The following is an 18,277-nucleotide window of genomic DNA, read 5'->3' as shown; positions in this document are numbered from 1 at the left end:
CTTCCTATTTGTCTGTCGTGGCAGTGGCTAAAGTGTCATGATTCACATATGTTAAGGTCAACGCATTCATTTCTCTATAGAAGTGGAAGCAAAGATCCATTCCAAGTCTAATATTCAACTTAATAAAAAGGATGTATGAGTAGCCACATTCATGTATTCAGTTTCATGTTCTAAACATAAATTATATAAATAGTAGGGGCATCCATCAATTCTCTTATAAAATCTTTACCTACTTATGTTGATTAAACCTGAATGTTTCACGAAAAATGGATTTTTTCTATTTTTAGAGAAGTTATATTTTCCAACTATGATTGGGTTAGGTTGCTAAAATTGTCTTGTGCAGCCTGATTTTGGAGTTCGTTATACAGACATTGTAGCGATTCTACTGAACCAGTTGTGCGGATTACAATACTTTAGGATTCACCGCGACACTTCTAGATCTCTTTAATCTATTTTTTTTCTAAATGCTATGAGAAATTTACAATTATCACATGTTTTGAGTTTTAGATACACCACTCTAACCTCCGCTTCATTAGCATCAATGGCACCCGCAAAGGCCCAAATCACCTCCTCACTATCATTTCTAAGAACACCCTCTAAGACTCCCGTGGACTTTTTGGGACTTGCAGAGACTTCAACGAAGACTTCAGAGTCACATGGTCATGAGCAGCCACAAAAGTACAAAGTTAGCTGTTTTAGGGCCTGAAGAATCTTGGGTTGAGTCTAGAGCAGGAGTGACACCATAAGTTGGAAATTCATGCAGCTACAATTTGACTTGAAAGTTGCATTTGGGATGGTCAAAAGCTGCTTTAGTGGTAAGACTTGAGGAATCTTTTTCTAGGCAAGTGGCTGGTGTGTAATTTATTACCTATTTGCAGTATTGAGGTTGTAATTTTTGGCCCGTGTAGTTGCTCTGTCTTCCTGTTTAGTTTGGAGTTATACAGAGGCAAATACTTTGAAGATGATCTTAAATTGCTAGTTAGATACCGTCTTCTATGAAGCACATTACGGAACCTGTTTTTCTCAATGTGGTCCATTATCTAAATAAGAGAAATTATATGGTGCCCGACCGTCAAGTTCCGTGTGGATGGTATGATAAAACCACCCTTGATGTTTGATCCAACAACAGCCTCTTAAAAAGCGAGCTGCTGTTGGATCAAACATCACGGGTTGTACCACCCCCAAGGGACTTGACGGTCGGGCACCATATAAAAACTCCCTAAATAAGGGGCATTCTCTATGAATGATTACTCGAGTTTTCAGTGAGAGTTTTTGGTGTCATTTTAGCAGATGGGCATTCAAGTTGTTTCCCATACTTTGGGGAAACAAATTTGTGCATATACTCATTTAATTTAGTTGTATCTTTAAGTGGGTTAATGGTCCCAAAACTTAAATACTTAATATGTTTTTTACTTAATGAAAATTCTCTTATTAAAAAATAGTTTCAAGACCCATTTCAACCCCAAAAAAATGAAAATTCTCTTATTATTTTAAGGGATTTTGAGGTGTACGGTGATGAACCTGTGGTTCCTGATCTTATTGCTGGGACCCTCATGCATCTTGGTAGGTCATTGGTTGTGTAGATTTATTTTATCAAGTTGGTATCTGAATTCTGAAATGCAGAGACGAAAGTAAAAAGATAGTTTGTGGCATTAATGTGGAATTATGTGGAGAGGTTGTATATCAATAACTGATTGGCTCCAGCGAAACCATTAAGACCCAATGGTTTCATCTTTTCATGGGTGTCTGGTTATTTTGAAGCATCTATACTTTCCTTGCTATGTCGTCTGATTAATACTTGAGCTATGACATCCCTCCACATCAACCTGTCTACTTTACTTTGCTCTACAAGATCCCAATTATATGTGTGGGAGGCTACAGTTGCATTTCCTCTAAGTGCAGCTCAAGAAGCTTCATTTCATTGCTTCTAGAATGTTCCCATTTTGAGGTTAGATTTAGATGCATTACGAACATTTATAGTGAATGTAACCATTTTGAGGTTAGATTTAGATGCATTACCCACGTTTATAGTGAATGTAATACTAAGGTGGATATTCTAGCATACGATGGACCATGAGTAATAGCATAATGCTCTAGTTGTGCATGCCAGATTTGTACTCTATATGAGCTTCTGGGGGCTTGTCAATTATTCTTTTGTATCACCCTTAGGGCGTGATAGGTTCCTCACTAACTGGTAATATCACTTACATTAATAAATATCCTTTTACCTATTAAAAAAGAAGAAGAAGGTTTCCGGGCTAAACTGAACTGGTTTTCCTAATTTGAATAGGTTGTGGCCTTTACTTTAGGAGGTGCTGTTTTCCTTATGGGGTTTCCCTTTGCTGATTGGCAAATAGAGTATTATTTAGTTCATAACAAATTAGATATTGACCATGTTGACATAATAAAGGTCTAGAAAAACAAATTGTGCTGGTCTGACAGGTAGAACTCATGTTTACTTGACACAACAATCTGTTGTCTTATTGCTTATTGATACCAAGGTTTTAAAGTTAGGTTTTGGTGTCGGTTATCATGAACATTTTCAGTTTTGGTTGGAAATTTCGGAGGAAATCTGGTAAAATCACGGAAACATATGATAGAATTTTAAGATGAAACTTCAAGAAATGGTAGAATAAGTACAAATACACACTTAGAAACCATCACATGAGCAAGACAACCATTAATAATGGTTTAACAACATAAACACCTAGTGACATGCGTTGTTGCACATCTATGATGATTCAGTACATATCTAATTCATAAAATACGCATAAATAATACATATATTACATTTCAAATGCAATTCATATGAATATAGATATGTAAATGTAACACATACTGATATAGTATACTACTAATACACCTACAAGTTTAGTTTCGGTTAAGGTTTTAAATATAGTATTTACTTACATACTGTGTATACTTTGAAAGATGTTATTGTTCACTTGCATGTAGTCTAAACAATGTTTTCTAAGAAGGTACTCTATTATATTTTATATCATTGGATTTTTATATGAGTATAAATTAGAAACAAGAGTATAAATTATCAGCATTGGAACAATGCTAGTTATGGTCTGACCAATAAGAGATAAGAGATCACAAATTGATGGAGCATTAATTATTAGAGCCCCAACTATATATCTTGATCTTATGGAACTCTTTCCCATTAACAGATCATTAATAAACATTTCAGTATCTACACTGCAAGGGGCCCCATAACTCTTGGGGTAACCTTGGAACATTAGATCCTTGCGAGGGTATTGGGTGGTAGCTTCTTAGCTAAAACTCTTTTGTTGTAGTTGAACAATAGTTTTTTAAACACCTCTGGTTGTTCTAGGCATCAATCATTAGACATGTTAAATAGCCCTCTTTCTTCAGGATTATATGTATAAAAGTAAAGTGTCACGACACAGTCACACGTCCTGCTGAATTTCCGTGTGTCAAAGCAGAAGCAAGCTGTTACATGCAGTCAATATTTGAGCTAATGATTGGTTTTAGGGTTTGTGATCTATCTATTGTTGATCGTGGATTGTTTTTGTGTCAAATTTGGTGTTTTGCCACTTGTGATGTACTATGTACTTACCTATATTCTGGTAATATAGGTTTCAACTACTGGTCATATCCTGTTAATTTTACTTTGTAAGCTTTTGGGCATGGGAACTACTTATATGTGTGCCAAGGTTAGTTTAATTAATTTGAACAATATCTTTCTCGTGCCAGGTTTTATTAGAAATAAAGAGCAGACATCTGCAAATTAGTCTTCATCTTGTGCTGGGTTTTATTAGAAATAAAGAGCATATATCTGCAAATTTGTCTTCGTCTCCAACTACATTAGTTGTCAATACCGTTTCATTTAGCATTTCATTTTGTTTAGTGGCATGTTATGGTGTTTTGTTTCGGAAAAGATGCTATGACCAGAGATTTTTTTTATAGTTAAAAAGTTAAAAATTCAAAAAATAAGAAATAATTAGAAAAATATAAGAAACCATTTTACCAACCACATTTAACAAAAATACACATTTTATTACATAAAACATCAAATTTATTGCAATACATCAATGAAACGAAAAAAAATTAATCACAAAAAATGCTAGGAATGTTACAAATTATATTCCTTTGTTCAAACATAAGTCATTTCCTTGTAGTAGCTGTCATAAGCCGGATTATTGTACTCGAAGTAGTGGTACCCCTCATCTCTAGAAACAAATTAACAAACACAAAAAATTGCTAATATGTCAACTTAATGGCAGTAAAGTAGAAGAAACTAAAAAAAATAGTGTATAGAAGTGAAGAAAATGGGGGCTTAGATGGGTTTATGCAGGTTTTTTTTAGTTTGGGGAGGCAAAAGGATATAAATGCCCTTCAAATGGCTATAAAACAGTAAAAAATAGATATAAATATGGGTAAACAGTAAAAAAGGAAAAACTTGACTTTTGAAGGCATCACTGTAACTGTTTTCAAAAAATATGATCTTCCGGACAAAACAGGTTCAGCCATTTTCGTCCGGATTAGGGTGGTACAAACTAATCACACCAAAATGGTCCGGATCAGAACGAAATTTTGATCAGTACACTTCGGAACTGGAAGTTGTTCCAGATTCCTAAACAAAGTGAAATGTTTCGTTTGCTTAGATGGGTTTATGCAGGTTTTTTTTAGTTTGGGGAGGCAAAAAGATATAAGTGTCCTTCAAATGGCTATAAAATGGTAAAACATAGATATAAATATGGGTAAACAGTCAAAAAGGAAAAACTTGACTTTTGAAGGCATAACTGTAATTGTTTTTAAAAAATATGATCTTCAGGACGAAACAGGTTCAGCCTGTTTCGTCCGGATTAAGGTGGTACAAACTAATCACACCAAAATGCTCTGGATCAGAACAAAATTTTGATCGGTACACTTCGGAACTGGAAGTTGTTCCAGATTCCTAAACAAAATGAAATGTTTCGTTCGATTCTGACGAAACAAAATGAATTCGACAACTAAGGAACTACCATGATACATGAAGCAATTTCTCAGTATAAGTGAACAAATGCCATGATTTCCCTTGGTTGAGCAGACAAAGTCTGAGTTCTCAGTTCTGGCAATGCCAGCTCAGATGTATGGTTACTATAATTGATGAGTGAATTTGTCCTCCCTTTATGAATGTGGTTTTGGTATAGCATGCAGTATGTCTGCTGTTGTTAATAAAAACCTCTCATACTAATGCTAGGCCACAAAAAAACCATCTTATATTGGAACAACATGTTTACATTTATCTTATGGGACTATAATTATTGTTGTTGCACTTTCTTCCGGTCTTTGAACTCCATTCTGTCAAAACGATAATGATAGCCATCGTCACCTGCTTCATTGTTCAGTTATTTCATCATATTTTCCAATTCTACACTTGAACCAAAAATTAGGAGAGAAACGACCAAAATCGAACTATTTCTTTACTCGAAGTGATCTGTGGTTGTCTTCAGTGGGGTGTGGAGTTGGTTACTTGGAATGACTCAATCCTTTGTATCTCTTGTAATTGTGCAGGGTAGTTTTCTACTCTCAAGTGCAGGTGTTTCTTGAGCTTGTTTGTCTTATATATGAAGGGTTTGGGTAACCAATTGGTGGATTGTTTGTGACTGATCGAGTAAGACTATTGGGACTTGGGATCATAGTTAGCAAAACTTGATTCTGCAAAAAAAAAAAATTGGGACAGGAAAAATTCGAGTTTAATACGTTATTGATTTGAAAAAAAAAAGGGTCAAATACACATAAACACGAAGAAAACGTATTTAATACGTTTAAAATTTTGTCATTTACAAAATATAGCATAGGGGTAACATTAGAAAGTTTGAAAAAATGGGTATTATTTGTTTTTTTAATGACCCATTATTTTTTTTAATGACACAGGTTTAATACATTTAAAACATGTTTTAAATGTTTTCCCAAAAAAATGGAGTTTTTTTTACAGAAAGCAATCCTTCCAACCAGCCAACCTGCGGAGTTTAACACAACCCCAACCCCAACACAACCATCCTATTATCATCTAGAAACAGTAGAGGCGCCTCTGTTTGATCAATCACGTCCATAGTTGGATAACTGCTATAGCGGTGATGTTCTCTTTCTACGCGAGCTGTCTGGTCTAGCTCATCTGATCCTCACCACCCCCTATCTAAGTTTGTGACCTGCTACCAAAGGTCCTCATCTGGCTTATTCGCTTGTCAGAAGGAGTACGCCGCCATAAGGTCGATAACTAATTGACGGCGCAAGTTTTAAACTAAGTATTAAACGGTGAACCTAAAAAACGGCATTTAAACCGAAGTTTTGCTAACTATGGTTGTGACCTATTGAATAGACTGTTGGGACTGGTTTATGATGGTCGATTGGATGAGAAGGGGTTTTATACTGTGGGTGGTAGGATTTTGGACTGTTGATATATGGTTTGAGACTATCTCTTGGATGTATGGATAGATCAAGAAGAGGTCAAGGAAGGGCAGGGTTGGGGTTTTCGGCTATGCAAAGGCTATGAAGATGAAAGTGGTGGGGATAATGGGGGTGATCGGGTGGTTCTTGCTCAACAGCCACAACAACTAAAGATCTAAACAAAATCAATAAACATATATGAATAAGAGGAAATCAAGAAGAGAGGGAAGGAAAAAAACCTAGAATCACTCTAGGATTCCTAGGAACATGGTTTAAAATTTCCACCGAAACCAGCATGAAACAACTGAAATATTTTCATTTCTGTCCCCGTCAAAATGTATTCCCCGTCAAAATGTATATTGAAACCAAAATACATTTCTAAGCCAAAATCATAACTCTGGTTTTTCGTACTGAACTTTCATCTTAAATGTCCATCGTCTGCATATGTTTTTGTATGTTTCTGTGATTTACAGGATTTTCATTGAAATTTTCATTCGAAACTGGCATGTTTCCATTTCCGCCACAACCAAAACGTGTATTGAAACCCGAAACCCAAAACCTTGATGCCTTTTAGTAGGAGCTCGGGTCGGGAATGCCTCTGATGGCTTGATTGCTAAGGGAAATTCTCCTGCGAACATCATCATGCAACTCATACATGTGCCTAGCAAATCCTTCAACTTCTATGCCAATCTTTGCTTATGGCAGTAAAGATATGAGGTCAGTAGGCCTCCATGCTGGGATGCTAGTAACAACTCAAATAGGACCCCTATGGTCCTACTCCTGAGTCTATTGACTCAACTATTGTAAATTTTTTTGAATGATAAAGTATCATTAATAGCAAGAAACAGATATACAAGGCCAACCGATACTGTCAGCACAGAGATAGTGACAACAAGAAGAGGAAAGGACAATGCTAACAAAACCAGACAGTCGTGGGGGGAGAAAATCGAAAAGCTCGAGCTCCTGTCTCGCTACTCCATCCCTGGCTAGCCTACCCGCTTCTGCATTAGCGTACCATTTAACTTGTTGAAAAATTACCTCTGACCCCCCAATGCAATCCCTAATCTCATCGATCCAGCAAGCAAATTTCCAAGGGTAGGGCTTGCTACCCTTCAACCACCCAATGACGTTTAGTGAGTCACCCTCCACTATTACCTTAGTTAAGGCAATGGACTCAACTAATCTGAGACCCTGAAGAGCCGCTCTAACTTCCGCCTCATTAGAATCAGCAAAACCAATCGAACCAGAGAAAGCCCAAATCGTAGCCCCCACCTCATCTCTAAGGAGACCTCCAATCGCTGACGGCCCAAGGTTACCAAGGCTAGATTCGTCAAAGTTAAGTTTAAAAAAACCATTTGATGGAGGACAGTTACACCATTGAGGTCCAACCTGCTTGATGCGATCACCACAATAACAAACCTCCCTCCATCCGTACCATAGGTCATGTGCGGAGATGAATTTAAACATGGGGAGGCATTTAGCCGAAGAAATAGTCAAAGCAATAGCCAAGGTCCCTCGAAGGCTCTATTATTTCTTTCATTCCACAATGACCAAACTGTGGCCAACAAAGAAATATTCCATTGTATCTTGCCTCTCTTTATACATGAGGAGAACACCCGACTGCTAATAAGATCTGCCAAATGAGCAGGGAAAACCCAACTCAAGCCAAACCGATGGAGAATCCTACTCCACACATAGCGAACGGTCTTGCAATGCAAGAGCAGATATCCACCGTTTCCCCAGCCTCAATACAAAGAGAACAATGGTCTACGATCAACATACGACGACTTTTCACATGGTTAACTGTAAGAATCTTGTCTAGAACTTCTGTCCAACCGAATGTGCAAACCCTGGGAGGACCAGGTATGGTCCACACTTTGGCCGCCTGCGAAGATCCCGTGCAAGGTGAGAGCTGTTGGCAGAATGACTTGACACTAAAATCCAGCCATTAATAAAGTCCGGTCCCACTTATTCACATGATCACCAACTAAGTGTTTGTAATATGCATTGCATCTTTAGAAAATCTCCAAAGCCCCAATTTCAGCCTTGGCCGAAACTGAAATTTCGGCCAAAATCCTGAAATTTCAGCCAAAATCCGGTAATAAAAAACGAAATTTCATTTTTTTTACAGAAATTTCGGCCGAAATCTTGTAAAAAAATGAAAAAACAACATTTCCCGAAATTCCTAAATTTCGGTTTCGGTCTTGACTGGATTTCGGTCGAAATTTAAAACCATGGCTTCTATTAACAACCTCTGTCTGTCCGTCGATTTGTGGATGAAAGCCAGAAGAGAACTCTAACTTCATGTTGAGCAACTTCCACAGAATAACCTTTAAACTTTACATCCCTATCAGAAATAGTAGTCTTTGGAAGTCCTGAAGTCGCACTATGCCACCTCCCCCCCCGCCCCCCCGAGTGGGGTGCGTGGGTGTTGTATGATAACCTTTCAAACCATGAACTTAATTGCTATACTATCCTTCTTTGTAGATTGGAAGTGCTCTACAACCCGGCGGATTGGTTTGATCGTAGGATTTGGGCCTTAAAACCATGTGGTATTTTCTCAGTCAAATCGCTATTTCAGTTTTTGGGTGATCCTATGGCCTTTTTTTCCTTTGTAAAAAATTTGGAGACCTCTTGTTCCACCAAGAATTCAGGCTTTTTATTGGATGACGGCCCTAAACAAAATGATACTCTAGACAGGGTAAAAGACCGGCACTTGTCAAATATATGTTATCTCTGCACAATAGAAGAGGAATCCATTTCACATCTCTTCATTCGTTGTAGAGTAGCTTCTTACATTTGGGATCAAGTTTTAAGCTGGTACGGGATTAGTTGGGTCTTCCTAAAGCAATTCGAGAGGTGCTGTGGAGTTGGAGAATAACAGGTATAGGCTCTTTGGCTTATTGTTATGGCACCTCAATCATTTTGCGGTCATTTGGAAGGAGAGGAATAAGTGCACGTTTGAAGGTAAAGTCTCCTACCTCAATTGGATACTTTGGAACATCAGGATCATAGTGGTTTCTTGGTCTCTTCAACATCAATCGTTCACATTATTCGAAATCAGGACACATTCTTGAGAGGTAATGTTCTAAAAAATAAAGTGATATGAAGATGAGAACCCCCTCCTGGAAACGTCATCAAACTCAATTTTGACGGTTGCTGTCTTGGTAACCCATGCAAGATATGTATTAGAGGCATTTTTAGGAATTGTTCTAGCGACATCATCTTCTCATTTGCTGGCCTTATTCTTATTTTCCAATGCCACAGAGGTTCGAGCATTCATCGTGGTTTGACTATATTCACTAGTCAGATGGAGGGAAGAATGGAAGTAGAAAGTGATTCATCTAATACTATGTTGTGGGTCAAATGTATGAGCAACTATCCATGGAGAATAGCCAATCTCATTGTTGAGATCAAAGATCTCTGCTTTTATGCTGTTTTCTCTCTCTCTGAATCCTAAAAGCGCCAATGATTTGGCTGATCGTTTAGCCAAATTGGGAGCTTATAGCGAATCCTTTTATATGGAGCAATCTTTTACACCCCTCCCCCTTGAAGTGCATTTCTAATCTTATCTCATCAATGCCATCTTTTTTCAGGAAAAAAAGGATAGGACTGGTTTCTATCCTTTTTTGGACCCTACTGCTACTCACATCTCTAAATGTAAAAACAAATCATATTTTGCCACATAGATGAGGCTAATTAAGTAATTAGGACTCTTGACAGGCTAAAACATGGATTATAAATTCACTAAAATACGAACTGTTAATAAACTTTAACTAAGCAAGACTCTAGATAAAAACCCACGAACTGTGTCCCTTTTCAGTTTTTCTCTTGATTGTAAGGTTTAAGTGGGCCCTCTTGATTTACTTAAGTGAGTTGAGTGAACTAACAGGTAGCTTGGCCTTAGTAGTAGGAAGTGACTACAGGATCTGGTTAATGCAAAGGGTTTCAGTATGGTTGTTTCAGTTCCATGGGATTTGGACATCTATAGGGCGGTGGCCTTTGCACGGCCAATAGCGCGCGCGCGTGTGGGTGGGTGGGTATTATTCCTATAAGATTTGGGACTCTCCTGGATTTAAGAAAAGGTCAAGAAAGGAGTAGGGCTGGGTCTATTGACTACGCAAAGGCTAGAAAGCTAGGTTGGGGGAAGTGGTAGGAATAATAGGGGCGATCGGCTGGTTCTTGACCAACAATCGCAACAAATTAAAGGTCTACATAAAATCAACAAACAAGTATAAAGAAGAAATCAAGAAGAGAGGGAAGGAAAGGAACATAGAATAGCTCTAGGGTGCCTAGGAATCACTCCTAGGGTTGAAGCATCTCATTCTAATGTATGCAAGGGCTGCAACAGTCTGAAACTTCATCCATCATGTCTCTCAAAAGGCCCAAAGGCCTAAATATATAGATTTCAATCAAATCCCACGACGAAGTGGTTGTGGTTTGTTGGATTCCACCGCCACTCAAATCTCTAAAATATAAAATCAAATCATATTTTGCCACATAGCCAAGACTAATTAGGACTCTTGTTAGGCTAAAACATGGATTATAGATTCACAAAAATACGAACTGCTAATAAACTTTAACTAAGCATGACTCTAAATAAAAACCCACGAACTGTGTCCCTTTGTTCTTGATTGTAAGGTTTAAGTGGGCCCTCTTGATTTACTTAAGTGAGTTGCATGAACTAACAGGTAGCTCGGGCTTAGTAGTAGGAAGTGGCTACATGATCTGGTTAATGCAAAGGGTCCAAGTATGGTTGTTTCGGTTCCATGGGGTTCGGAAATCTAGTGCCCCACCTAGTGTGGTGGCCTTTGCATGGCTAGTCGTGAAGAGAAAGGTAAACACTTGTGAGCGACTACGAAGAAGGAAAGTGCTCCTTGCAAGCCGATGTGTCCTTTGCAAGAACAATGAGGAATCATTGGATCACATGCTGGTTCATTGCCCTTTCTCTTACCATTCATGGAACTGCAGCATAAAGAGCTTCGGAATATTCTAGCCGCTCCCAAGATCCATCAAGCAAGTCATTTTGGAATGGAGGGGGAGGACCTTTAGGTGAGGCGGTGTGGCGGTTGGTTCTCTACGTGATTGTATGGCATATACGGAGATAACAGAACAACCGCATCTTCGAAGATAAATTGAGAAATTGGGGAAAACTAGTAGTGGGTGGCGTGGGGGCTATTCCTATAAGATTTGGGACTCTCTTGCATTTATGGAAAGGTCAAGAAAGGAGTAGGGCGGGGTCTGTCGGTTATGCAAAGGCTAGGAAGATAGGTTGGGGAAAGTGGTCTGAATAATAGGGGCTATCGGCTGGTTCTTGACCAACAATCACAACAGATTAAAGGTCTGAGTAAACTCAAGAAACTAGTATAAAGAGGAAATCAAGAAGAGAGGGAAGGAAAAGAACATACGTAGCTCTAGGGTTCCTAGGAATCACTCCTAGGGTTGAAGCATCTCATTCTAAAGCATGGAAGGGATGCAACAGTCTGAAACTTCATCCATCATGTCTCTCATAAGGGCCAAAGGCCTACTTATATAGATTTCAATCAAATCCCACGACGAAGTGGTTGTGGTTTGTTGGACTCCACCGCTACTCACATCTCTAAAATGTAAAAATCAAATCATATTTTGCCACATAGACGAGACTAATTAGTACTCTTGATAGGCTAAAACATCGATTAAAGATTCACTAAAATACGAACTGCTAATGAACTTTAACCAAGAAGGACTCTAAATAAAAACCCACGAACTGTGCCCCTTTTTTCTTGATTGTAAGGATTAAGTGGGCTCTGTTGATTTACTTAAGTGAGTTGCGTGAACTAACAGGTGGCTCAGGCTTAGTAGTAGGAAGTCGCTACAGGATCTGGTTAATGCAAAGGGTCCAAGTATGGTTCTTTCGGTTCCATGGGGTTTGGAAATCTAGGGCCCCACCTAGTGTGGTGGCCTTTGCATGGCCGGTTGTAAGGAGAAAGGTAAACACTTGTGAGAGCAACTACGAAGAAGGAAAGTGCTCCTTGCAAGCCGATGGGTCCTTTGCAAGAACAATGAGGAATCATTGGATCACATGCTGATTCATTGCCCTTTCTCTTACCATGCATGGATAACAGAACAACCGCATCTTTGAAGATAAATTGAGAAGTTGGGGAAAACTAATCGCCGATATCAAGATTGATCTTATCCTTTGGTGCATGTGTGGAAAAGGTACGCCATGGTATAATGTTGGTGAAATCGTAAGGAATTGGAAAGTAGTAACAGCTGAAACAAAGGAAAAAAAATAGTGAGATAACGATGGTCTCCTCCTGCTGGGTGGGTAAAGCTCAACTTCGATGGAAGCTCAAAGGGAAACCTGGGTAGAGCGGGGATTGGCGGCTTGATTCGAGACAATAAGGGCGTGTCCCAGTGCATGAGGCTCCCGCCATTGTGGGGTCTGGGGAGGGCTAGATGTATGCAGCCTTACCCTTGCTTTGCAGAGAGGCTGTTTCCATGACTCAAACCAATAATGGAAGAAAAATAATGCCGTACTCAGGACTGGCAGGGGTATGTGATGCAAACGAAGCTGAGGCAAAGGCTTTGCAATGTGGGCTAAAATGACATGCTGAAAATTATAGTGCCCCCTTGATTGTGGAAGGAGATTCATCCAATGCTATTTAATGGACCTGCAATAAAGATGCTGGTCCATGGAAGTTGGCCGAAGGTGTTTGTCCCCTGTTATTTTCGTATTGGAAGCAGATGCTGCTCTGTTGTCAACATATTGGGCAGGTTGTGGTTTCAGTCTAGAAGTGTAGCATCCTTCACTGAAATTGTATTAACAGGGGGTAGGCTATGGGATTTTTGAGTTTTCTGTATACCATTACATTGGGGGATGCCTTTTCCCCTTACCTGTATCATTGGATTATAGTTTATAATAGTTCTGTTACCTCTAAAAAAATTGTGTCATCAGTCTAGCAGAATTAACATAGATTCTGTCATAGGTACCTGTTGCTGTGGGAGCTTCATAGTTTCAAATAAGTGACTCAAACAGGTGCTGGATTGAGGAAGCTTTATTGTTTTTCTGCTCATATATAGTATAGGTCTGGGGTTGTCTGGACTGCTGCAATGCATTTGATCAGAATTGAACTGTTTCTGGTTAGCTGAAATGGGGCATATCAATGGGTATTGATTGTAGTTGTTTGGCATTTTGCTGTATGTGTTATTTGCATTGGTGGGATGCCTTGTCACTGTTAATGCAACCTGATTACGGCCATTAATAAAAAAATTATCTTAAAAAAAAGTTTCAATGACCCTTATAACTCGGGAATCTACTATATGGGCCCCACAGCAAATTCTTCATCAAAATTTGGGCTTTGAAATTCAGTCATTGGTATCTTCTTTGATACACTTTAAAGGCTGTTTCAGATTCCTATCATATCCTTGGAGAACTCTTACTGATGTCTTAGCAATTTTTTCTGAAATGTCCCTTTCATAGCACCATGCTCAGTCAAATGTCTTCTTAATTACTTGACTGCCGAAACCCAAAGGAATGATGATCATTTTCTGTATCAGGTCTTTGTTCGAACAACCGCGACTGATTGACTGAAGCCATAGATGGTCCAAGCCTTCCTGTTACAGTCAACATGAACACAAGCAAATCCACATTTAAGGTGATGTTGTAATGTACCCATGTATCAGCTGCTGGGAAAGATTATCCAAATTCCTATAGACTGAAGACGGAAATCATTTGGACAACATTCTCCTCTTTTTGGTTCAGGGATCCTTGTTCCAGGCCAATTTGCTTAACTCTCTCTCTTTCTCTCTAATACATTAGAAAAGTAAGTTCTTTTATACTCCTATTTGATTTAAACATTTTCTTGTTATTATCCTATTATCTCCATAGGATTGGTGTCAGTTTGTACTTCTGTTTGTCTGGAAAGCAATTGGCCACACTGCATGGTGTTCCGTGGAATGTATCGAGCACGAATAGCACAGCTAGTCGCACTACGTATACTTTTGGCCATGCGGATTGGAACTTTTGGGTTCAATGGATTGCCTTTTCCTTGGATGCTCTTCAAAGGCAAAGAAAAACGTTAAAGGGGGTGAATTTATCCTCAAGCAGTGAACCATTCTCACAGAAACCGTTAAAGGTGGGGATTTTATCCGTTTCGGGAGCGCGGGGGGTGCAAATCATTTCCCTTTTCTAATTGCCATTGAGCGAATAAAACTTTGTTTAACAATAAAAGAAGGCTTGAGTAGGAGAGAAAACTCCCGCCCTTGATTTCCGATCCAGCAAAAAGTCAAAAAAGGGGCTTCAGCTGCATCAGAAATCAAGGGTGGAGGGGTTCTCTGTCTCTCCGCCCTTGTTGTTTGACGGTCGGGCACCATATAAAATCTTTGGTTAAGAAAATAAATTCCTCGCTAACGAAAGATGGCATTAAAATGTAGCTTCTTTAAAACCTTCATCGCTGTTTGAAGCATCGAAAGTAATTAGACACAATCAGACAATGCATGCACACTTTTGCTCACCCTCACTCTTATTGCATCTTGCCCTACCTCTTTCAGCTATTGAATTTCGAAGAATGATCGATCCAATGTTGCATGCCCAGGGTGAACCAGTAGTGGATTGGTGGCCCCAACTTCTCACCGATCTTGGTTCTCTACGAAAAAAAAAAGAGTGCCCACCTTGGATCTTCCATGCAGCGAAACATGATTTGGTCATGCAACCAACCACAAGCTGCATACAAAAAAAAAATCTGCACAATGAACTATCAAAATACATTTAATAGAATGGTTAGGATCATTGGACCAGAGACCCAGAGGGAGTTTTTTTTTATCATAGTCGATCCAAGATACGGACGTAAATGGATGGTCTGGATTAATTAAAGATGGGGTCCACCTATCCAATACCATATATTATGTTTGGGATTCGATCCATGTCACTTCTTCCACCTTATCCGGTACAACAACGGGATGTTGCTGTCCCTTTCTCAAATTTATGCGGGGGGGATGTAAACAATCAACCAAGACCAAAAACAAAGGTTTAATTTGTCTCCTTGAGTACTCCGCTTGGAATTATAGACTATGGCAGCTCACAACACTGTTAGTCCCTCAGCATATTCTGCACACCACACATTGTATTCCTTTGGAGATTGCGAACAATGAAATCAAATATCCCTTTGTTTATTTATTACTGCATACAAAATAGTAACGAGTGGGATATTCTCCCAGAATATGTGTTGATCGTCGTTACCCCTTTGTGTGATCTGGGCTTTCCTTTTCACTGCTAAATTATTATATACAAATACTTAGGTATATAAACTGACAATATGAACTTCATTCATGGGCAGGTTTTGGGCTTCTACATCTTTCATCTTTCTTCTCTTTGTCCTCTCAAGCTATCTCCATTCCAGTTATGGGTACCAGGATTGCCATTTCCCAGAACGGTCTTTCTAGGCAGAACGTGTGCTACGAGAATTACGATCCTTGTTTTCCTGATCAACCCGTCGTGGATCTCTACCTCCCAATGTGGGCCAGCCAACGGGCCTTTCGGTCCAAGCCCGCCTTCATATGGGCTGAAGACAACGCAAACAGAAGCGCAATCACCTATGCCCAACTTAATTCATCCGTTCAATCCATTGCTGATCAGCTCCTCATATCATGCCAAAGAGGTGACACAGTTCTAATCCTAAGCTCGCCAGGCCTCGATCTAGTTAAGATCCTCTTCTCTTGCCAGAGAGCAGGCCTTTTGAGTGTGCCCATCTTTCCTCCTGGGCCTTCCTTCAAATCCACCAAAGATAACTACCACCATCTCATTAGAGTCCTCCTTCAAACCAAGCCCAAAGTAGCCGTTGCTGATAGAGCTTACATTGCTAGCATCCACCAATATATATCTTTTTCCTCTAATGATACCCAACTCTCTCAATTGTTACAAAATATTCAATGGCTCTCTGTTGAGGATTTTGAACAAGATGGTAATTATTCAAGTATGAATTCATCAACTTATTCTGGGTGTAAGCCCAATGAACTGTATCTGATTCAATACACATCTGGCGCCACCGGAATCCCAAAGCCGGTGCTTGTAACAGCTGGATCGGCTGCTCATAACGTCCGAACTGCGAGGAAGGCCTATGATCTTCAACCTAGTAGTGTGATCATGTCATGGTTGCCTCAGTACCATGACTGTGGCCTCATGTTTTTACTGCTGACCATTGTCTCAGGAGCAACTTGTGTGCTCACCTCTCCGACCACCTTTGTAAACAGGCCAAGATTCTGGTTAGAGCTGATAACTGAGTTTGAGGCCACTTGTACTCCAGTCCCATCCTTTGCTTTACCTCTTGTTGTCAAAAGGGGTGGAGTTGATCAAGCCGGTCTTCCTCTAAAACTGGGTAGTATGACAAATTTAGTCCTCATCAACGAGCCCATCTATCGAACCGATGTCAAAGAATTCAGTGACAAATTCGCATGCGTCGGGTTGCACCCTTCTTCTATCTCTCCATCTTATGGGTTGGCAGAAAACTGCACCTTTGTCTCTACTGCTTGGAGAAGTATTGGGGAGTCTGGGAATTTCCCAAACATTCCATCCTACAACAGGCTTTTACCCAGTGCAAGGTTGGGTTCCTCATTAACAGAAGGCCAAGAAGAAGAAGAAGAGATGAAGATTATTGTTGTTAATGAAGAGACATGCGAGCCGGTGGAAGACGGGATTGAAGGAGAAATATGGGTTTGTTCTCCAAGCAATGCCGATGGTTACTTGGGATACCCTTCTTTAACTAGAGAGGTGTTCCAAGCTAGGGTTAGAGGAAGTGTAAGTGGGAACTTTGTGAGAACAGGAGATAGAGGAATTGTTAGAGGAGAAGAGAGGTATCTATTTGTGACTGGTAGAGCTTCTGATATGATTAAAATAAGCGATAAGTTGCAATTCCATCCTCATTATCTTGAGACTACAGCTTATAAGAGTTGCCCTGATCATTTGAGAGGAGGCTGCATTGCCGTATTCGAGATTTCGAAGATGATCGTCGTGGTTGCAGAGTTACAAAGAGAAGGTGGTGTTGGGCTTTATAGAGGTATATCGAAAAGGATTAAGGAGGCTGTTTTGAAGCATGAGAAGATCCGAGTTAGGTTAGTGGTGCTGGTTAAGAGTGGGAGTGTTCCAAAGACCACGTCAGGGAAGATTCAAAGGTGGCTGGCCAAGGAAAAGCTGTTGAGGAGTGAATTGGGTGTGGTGAATGAGACTTGGTTCAACGATGGACAGACTCAGGCACCGGCGGTGTCACTGGTGCATGCAAGAAAAGGGAAGAGAGTAGAAGATGGAGGAGAGAGGGAGGAACCCGTCCTCTCCTTCAGAAAGGACCATCATCATTTCTCCTTACTCTCATTTCTGTGAGCATTAGATAGATAATTACATACAATATTTGAGAACCAAGAGAATTGCAAAAGAGAATGTTTTTAAATAAGGTAATTGAGCATTATACAGCTTACTAAGTTTTCTCCATTCTTTAACTAATTTGTCACTATGTGCTACTTCTTTATTAATTAAATTGGGATTTTAGCAAACTACATGGAGACAAGCGTTGGATTCACAAAAGAATATGAGAAAATCTAAAAGAGGAAAGTTGAAAAATCTAAAAGAGGCACACACAGTAAAGGCAGATGCCAAGAGAGACCTTTAGATCATGAGAAGCAACATCCAAAACAGAAGCTAGGTGAACCAAGACAATGTAATAATCTTCAAACCGGTAACGAGTTGGCTATTGTTCATATCGATCTTCTGCGGAAGAGCGATCTAGTTGCCTCCAGTGCCATGTTGCTCGATGTAGGCCTTGAGCGTGGCATCTTCTTTAGATGACCATGGGCCTTTATTAACTTTTGTCACAGTAAGGAGCTCTTCCCATGGCTTCTTTGTTCTTTT

The 18,277-nt window shown here is 39.6% G+C and overlaps 1 protein-coding gene across 1 annotated transcript; it reads left to right on the top strand.

Moving 5' to 3' along the window:
- Positions 1-661: 661 nt before the first annotated feature.
- Positions 662-18,274, top strand: LOC143884584 (uncharacterized). The gene is made up of 3 exons (XM_077388232.1): positions 662-815; positions 13,939-14,516; positions 15,717-18,274. The coding sequence occupies exon 3, from the start codon at positions 15,782-15,784 to the stop codon at positions 17,750-17,752; it is 1,971 nt and encodes a 656-aa protein (XP_077244347.1). The 5' UTR covers positions 662-815; positions 13,939-14,516; positions 15,717-15,781; the 3' UTR covers positions 17,753-18,274.
- The last annotated feature ends 3 nt before the right edge of the window (positions 18,275-18,277 follow it).

The sequence above is a fragment of the Tasmannia lanceolata genome, unplaced genomic scaffold, assembly GCF_043159265.1.
Source record: "Tasmannia lanceolata isolate RefF3 unplaced genomic scaffold, GAP_Taslan_0.1 ptg000008l, whole genome shotgun sequence".
NCBI classification, from domain to species: Eukaryota; Viridiplantae; Streptophyta; class Magnoliopsida; order Canellales; family Winteraceae; genus Tasmannia; species Tasmannia lanceolata.
The sequence above is the reverse complement of the archived record's forward strand: the minus strand, read 5'-3'. Positions and strand labels throughout refer to the sequence as shown.